We start from the raw sequence: 6435 nt of genomic DNA on the forward strand, positions 1-6435 counted from the left end.
TCGTTGATCTGACTGGTCCTCTAGGATACTGTCAGTTGGGTAAGACTCAATCTGCTGTCGGATTGCAGAGGCAATGGCAGGGACAAAGGTCAGTGGGTTCAAATCCAGGTCATCACAGAGGATCTCTGAGAACATTTCTGGAGTCATGAGCTTTTCTGAGGGCAATGGAGAAAGAAAAAACACATATTCACTTACTTCACTGCGAGCAGTCACCATTTGGGTGTTTCCCATTTGTTCATTGATTCTAAGTCATGAGGCCTGTTCTGTACAGAGGGCTATTTAACCAGGTTCTCACCTCTCTCTTGTGAAGGGCATTTAGACTCTGCCATGTTAAACAATGAATGTACTTAAGCAACTATCAACTTCTTGTATTTGTTCAATGGGAATAATTGCTGCAATCAAGTAAAGGATACCTAGGAATGAGAATAGAGCAGGGGTTTTCAACCTTTTTTAAAGAGTGTACCCCTTCTGATGGCAGCAACCAGATGTGGAGCAGGGCAGGGGTGGCGGCTGGATGCAGAGTGGGAGGGGGCTTGCACGCGGCAGTGGCACGGGGTGGTGGATGGCGGCAGTGGCCACTGCGTGCAAGCTCCCCCAGCACCTGCTCCCAGAAGGCACGGGGTGGTGGGGGGCGGCTCTCAATCCTGCCCGCCTGTGCGTACCCCCTAACACCTTTCCAAGTACCCCCAGGGGTACCCGTACCCCTGGTTGACAACCCCTGGACTAGAGGAATCTATTGTCATGCTTTTGTGTGCAGGCCTCTGAAGGTTGGAGGAGACTGTCACATCAAGGTGGGCAGTCACTGTGCATGACTCAGGGCAGGGAAAACAGACCCGTTACAAAAGATAGTGTTAGGTTACAAGCATTTTCCCAGTGATAACTACAATCAGCTGGAATGACATGTGGACCGGAAGGGATGTGACAAGAAAATGAGACCCCAGTGAAACATGATGCCTTTAAAGCTGTGCCTATATTCTGCAAGAGTGCACTCTGTGTCTCAAAAGCCACTTTAGAATGGATGCTGCCCGCTTCCTTCAAGTGCCTTAGATAAAGCTCAGCCTCCTACCTACCATTCATGTTCCACGTAAATGCATCTCTGAGCTTCTGCCCATCGATCTCCATGTCCAGCCGGATTGGAACCAGAACCTCTGGCTGCGACGCATTCTCATGGATCACTGCTGGGTCATGGTCATCAAAGCTGAACACAAAAGATAACGACACAGAGCATATGAAACACTGAACTGGCATTCATGGGAGAGGAAAGAATTTAGAGGAGCATCCCCCCCACCCCCTTGCAGTCAGCCTTTATGCAAACTCTGCAACTATGGCTTACAGGCATAGGACGAAAGCAGATGCCTTTGCTTTATGGTTAATAGATGCATCACTATGACAATGAATACAATGAGGAAGTCCTTCCTGGGTTAGTAGGTTTGCCTCCCTCAATGCTTGGGTCAAGCTTTCTCTGAGATAAAACAATTGCAACACATTTGCCAGCCACAGAGAAAGTAGGTAAGATGTTACTAGAACACATGCACCAAGGCAGGAGGTACAGTGGGACCACAATTCAGCTTGTTCCAGAATCTGAGGTGACTGACACTGATGCAAGTGTAATTGTTTCAGAGAATACACAGCTCTTCTCCGATGGGGTGTTGTGCAGTGAGTGGCTTACCAGAGTGGAAAGGTCCGTTTCTTGTCCCTGCCCATGCGGTTTCTGTTAATGGTGGTTGAGCACGGCACAGCATCAAGGTGATGAGAGCTGTTGGGCAGGGTGGGCACCCACTGGTTATTCCTCTTGGCCTTCTGCTCTCTGAGGAAGGAGACAGTAAGTTAAAAAGTGGCAAATGCTCAAGCACGGAACACCACTGTTTATAGCATGCAGGTCTACGCAGCTCTACACCAGCATGGGGGCTCCCACAATGGGACTGGGGAAGCTAAGTGGTGCACGGTTCCTTTCAGAAATCTCCCTTTGGTAAGGAAGAGAACACTTATCCAGTTAGGAGTGATGGTCTAGTGATCTTGAAAATTTATCTGAGCCAGCTGTAACAGGCATCACTATACCATCTCAGAAGTTTACTTAGCATATATCTTAGTTCCATTTCACCAGCCAGTTCTTCCTTCTCCCCTTCACCTCTTCATTTCCTCTTGTTTTACTTTGTTTCAGGCACTCACCTATCCCTACCAGTCCCTGCAAGGAATGAAGGATCCAAATGACAACTAATGCCACTTGGTCATTCTGTACTGCCTCTTCCCCAAAGTTCCCAAAATTCTTCATAAGCTACCCATGACAGACTTAGCCCAATCATGCATGACCCTCCATTTGCAGACAGGAAAACCCAAGCAAAGAAATTTTAAGAGAACTGTCTGAGGTCAGGTAGTATTAAGACTAGAAGCTGAAGTCCCACATCTGTCTTCCACTCTATTCAGGAGGCACTCTCTCTCTTCATCACATCAGGATCATTGCCTACTTTGTCTTCCCTACCAAAAGGGATATACACCCATACAACTGATTTTAAAAACCAGATTAACATTTGGGTTCTGTTCCTGTATGTGGCAAAAGGACCACTGAGAAAACAAAAACAGCTTCAGAGTATGGCCAAACAGTGCAGAATACGTGTATTTCACATATGTCGCATGTTAGAATTGAGTGAGAATAACCAATGTCACCAAGTATCAAGGTTTTCCAGCTGACCAGATCTGTTCACACAAGCAGACAAATCCTTGCCTATCAACAGATCTCCATGTAATGAAACCTATTACCATTAACCATGTTGAACAATGCAAAGTTGCAATAGCCCTTTAAATAACATCGTGGCTTGATGCTAGTTCCAAAAGGGTAGGTCAGCTCTTCCAAAGTACTCCCAGTGATCCTACCCTCAGCAACAGTCATTACCTGAGGTAGGTGGGAGGCTCTGTGCTGATAGACACTGCCTTATATTTCTCATCATTTCCGTCCAAGATCTCTTCCACTTCAGATGCTTTCAAGAGTGTCACACTAGTGGCTAATGTTGTATAACCGTGATCTGTAACCAGAAAGCATGGGAATGGTTAGCATGAGAAACACTGGCAAGCAGAAAACTTGTTCTAATGGGCTTCTCCTGCATTCTGGGGTACTCAACCTTCACTCCTACTGGCAACCTATTTCAGACTCTAGACAGCTTCTAGCAGCTTGGATTCCCTCATCTCATCCCTTTAAGAACAGCTCCATTTTAAAGCAGATTTTTGATCTGTCACTTGTGTATGCAGTGTATCCCGTTCCTCTCCCTTTCAGCCACTGTGCAACATGGGATACTGGGCAAGATGGACCTATAGTCTGCCCCAGTAAATGACAATTCTTATGTTCTTATGCAGGGCACACATGAAACATTCATACTACAGCAACTCCAAAATAATCCAGCCCAACTGCCTCATGCCCTACCCAAGTGCAAGGGACTGCCTCTGCTCTAAAACTTTCATTCTAATTCTGGTGTCAAGTGAGTCAAAATTGTTTCTTTAGTGGTTATATTATGGCACCCTGCTCAATACCTTGAAGCAACAGGGAGGAGTAGGATGTAGACCCCATGCAAAAACTCTGAATGCTGGTGATTGAACAACATTTGCAAATGGCAGAACATCTACTCTTTATTTGACTGCGTTTTGGTATGCTAAAACCTGCCTGACAAAAATACTGCTATTTTGCTGCTGGGTAGGGACAAGGAGAGATTCCCGCATCTGTCCTTACAAATGTAATTAATTGACCTTATGCTGTAACCTTGCTGTGCAGCACTAGGCCTGTTGCAAAAGACAGTGGAGACCTCTGCTGTGATATCAGTATATCAAACAAGAGTTCAGAGTGCCAGAATGAAACTTTTCCACAGGTCAGCTATGAACCCAGTGCTTCTAGAGCAGAAGGCTAAGGCCTATTATTAGATAATCAAGCACCACTCTTTGTAAGGACAAAAGGAATATCTTGAGCTATTTAATAACAAACCTTAATATTCCTGCAAGAAAATGACTGGAAATGTCCAAGTCCTCATTAAATATTAAATCTAACGTGCATCAGATGAAAATGTCTTTTATCCTGGAGTTCCCACTGTAGATATATAAAAAACATCTTCTTAATCTGCTTACCTGGGACCACACCTCAGCAACAAGTTAAAGACCACTCTCTTTGTTCCTTCTTTTGAACATAAAATGACTACAAACAGGAAAATGAGCTGACACCTAGCTTTACTCCTGTACCACAAATCCACAAGTGCCATCATGGACTTAAGACCTGATGCTCATGTAGCATCCTTTAATGAGGTGCTTGATTGCTCCCACTGCAGGAGAGACATCCTAACAACTAATGAGGCCTGAATGGATGCACAAAGGTCTGGAGGGTGGGCTAGAAAGGAGACAGAAAGCTAAATGCAGAATAGAGGATGGAACAATCCCACGCACCAGTACAGGCTGGGGGCTGACTGGCTGGGCAGCAGCTCTGCAGAAAAGGACCTGGGGGTTACAGTGGACAGTAAGCTGAATATGAGCCAGCAGTGTGCCCTTGTTGCACACACTAATCAAGAGCATTAGGCTGCATACACTAATCAAAAGCATTAGTCAAAGCTAGGCTCCACTGCAGACAGGACAAGTGCCTGAAAAACCAGGTAAAAACAAGAACTGGGAGACTGGTTGGCAGCCCCCCTCATATCTGGAGACAGCCCACAAAACCCACACATAAGATGAGTAAAGCTTGCGAACAAACACAGTCAGTACGACCACTAAGAAAAATACATCCTTCTTCAACACAGAAAGAGCCAAAATAGAGGGCAAATGAGTCCAATGACCCAGAGGAGGCGAATATGCTTGTACAGCAGTAGGGGTCAGAGCAGGGATTCGTTGTCCAGCAAAACTAAGAATAACATAGGCTGATAAGACTTACATCTTCTGGGACTGTGAGACCGCTGTGACTCTATTGGAAAAAAAACAGAAAGCGACAAGTCAGCAGGAACCTCAGAGGAGGAAGGAGACAGAAGCTTGTTATGCTCCAGGCCTGTTGTTTCTAAAAGGTTATGTTTCTTTTTTCCAAAAAAACAAAAAACCCAAGTAGCTTGTTCTCCTTCATGAGAGAAACAAGGAAACAAACGCCCAAGACCGCAAAATTTTGACTTTGCTTTGTTTCTATCGGTGCAGTTCTCGCATTACAACAGCTCTAGAAGCTGCGACCATTCACACTGATCTTCCTGTCTCACATGGGGAGATCCCAGAGAGGAGACAAAGCAGGGGGATATCTTTTTTTCCCCCGAACAAGCACCATGACCCTCCTGCCCTGTTACCACAGGGGCAGCGAGCAAGCAGACCAGATCACATGCCTGCTACAGCAAATGAAATTCACCTGAGAAAAGTCAGAAAAGCCTCAGTCTCCTGTCATTCAACGAGAGCTCCCTCAGGGGCGAGGGGTGATTAGACAGTTTTTGCCCAGTCCCAGTCCCATTCCCAGACACTCCTTCTGTGCATGAGGTGTTAGGACGAGATGCTTGGGGCCTTACCATGAGAAGATGCCACGATTTTCTTCCTCTCTTCCACGGTGGCCAGCCGCCTCCACAGCGAGGGGTACCGCTTGTACAGGGAGCCCCGGAACATGCGCAGGTAGTTCCCCACCTAGAGCCCAGAGCGTGGAGGTTCGGTCCGGGGGATGCCGCGAGCCAAGCGAGGCCCTGCCCCTGCCCCGCCCCGGTAGTGGGGTTGGGGTGGGGGGCAGCTCTTTCACCCCCATCCAGCCTTGTTCATCAGGCCCCGAGCCCCGTGGGGCAGGTGGCCTGTCTGCCAGGCCCAGCAGGGGCTGCTAACGGCTCCGAGTGCCCAGAGACCAGGTGCTGTCGTGGGGAGTCTCCCTGCTTGTCTATCCTCACTCAGGGGTCAGTGGGTCAGGTTGTGTGACCAAAGTGTGCGCGCGCAAGAGAGTGTGTGTGAGCAGCATGACCCCTGCCCCAATCGGGGGGTGTGTGCCCATCGTGACCCCCTGCCCCAATCAGGGTGTGTGCGTGTCCGTCATGACCCCCCGCCCCAATCGGGGTGGGGTGTGTGTGTGTGTGTGTGTGTACCCACCGTGACCCCCTGCCCCAATCAGGGTGTGTGCGTCCGTCGTAACCCCCTACCCCAATCGGGGTGGGGGTGTGTACCCACCGTGACCCCCTGCCCCAATCGGGTGTGTCTGGGAGGGGGCGGGGGCGGGGCACGAGCCCACACGGGCCAGGGGCTCACACAGTCCCTCTCCCCCCACCGCAGGGCGCTTCCCGGCCCCGGCGGTACCTCGGAGCCGATCATGTAGAATTCGCCGTCCTCCTCCAGCTGGAACTTGACGGGCTTCTGCCCGAACGTCTTGCTGAGCGCCATCATCATCATCGTGGCGGCGAGGACGGGACGGGACGGGACGCGGCGGCGACGGCGACTCGGGCTGGGCTGGGCGGGCTGCGGCCT

General features: G+C 49.0%; 1 protein-coding gene across 3 annotated transcripts in view; it reads right to left on the reverse strand.

The window, feature by feature from the left end:
- Positions 1 to 6429, reverse strand: part of SMARCB1 (SWI/SNF related, matrix associated, actin dependent regulator of chromatin, subfamily b, member 1) — a 19060-nt gene extending 12631 nt beyond the window's left edge. Inside the window, exons 1-7 of one of the 3 annotated variants that reach the window (XM_019506912.1) lie at positions 6268 to 6429; positions 5505 to 5616; positions 4898 to 4927; positions 2891 to 3020; positions 1670 to 1807; positions 1071 to 1198; positions 124 to 155 (exon numbers count right to left, since the gene is read on the reverse strand). In XM_019506912.1, the coding sequence (XP_019362457.1) occupies positions 124 to 155; positions 1071 to 1198; positions 1670 to 1807; positions 2891 to 3020; positions 4898 to 4927; positions 5505 to 5616; positions 6268 to 6360 (663 nt within the window). In that variant the 5' untranslated portion in view covers positions 6361 to 6429. Of the gene's footprint in view, positions 1 to 13; positions 156 to 1070; positions 1199 to 1669; positions 1808 to 2890; positions 3021 to 4897; positions 4928 to 5504; positions 5617 to 6267 lie in introns of all 3 variants that reach the window. The other 2 variants (XM_019506911.1, XM_019506914.1) reach the window with 2 other exon arrangements.
- Between the last annotated feature and the right edge of the window lie 6 nt (positions 6430 to 6435).

This window comes from Gavialis gangeticus, unplaced genomic scaffold, assembly GCF_001723915.1.
Source record: "Gavialis gangeticus isolate Ggan-Ray unplaced genomic scaffold, GavGan_comp1, whole genome shotgun sequence".
Lineage (NCBI taxonomy): Eukaryota > Metazoa > Chordata > Crocodylia > Gavialidae > Gavialis > Gavialis gangeticus.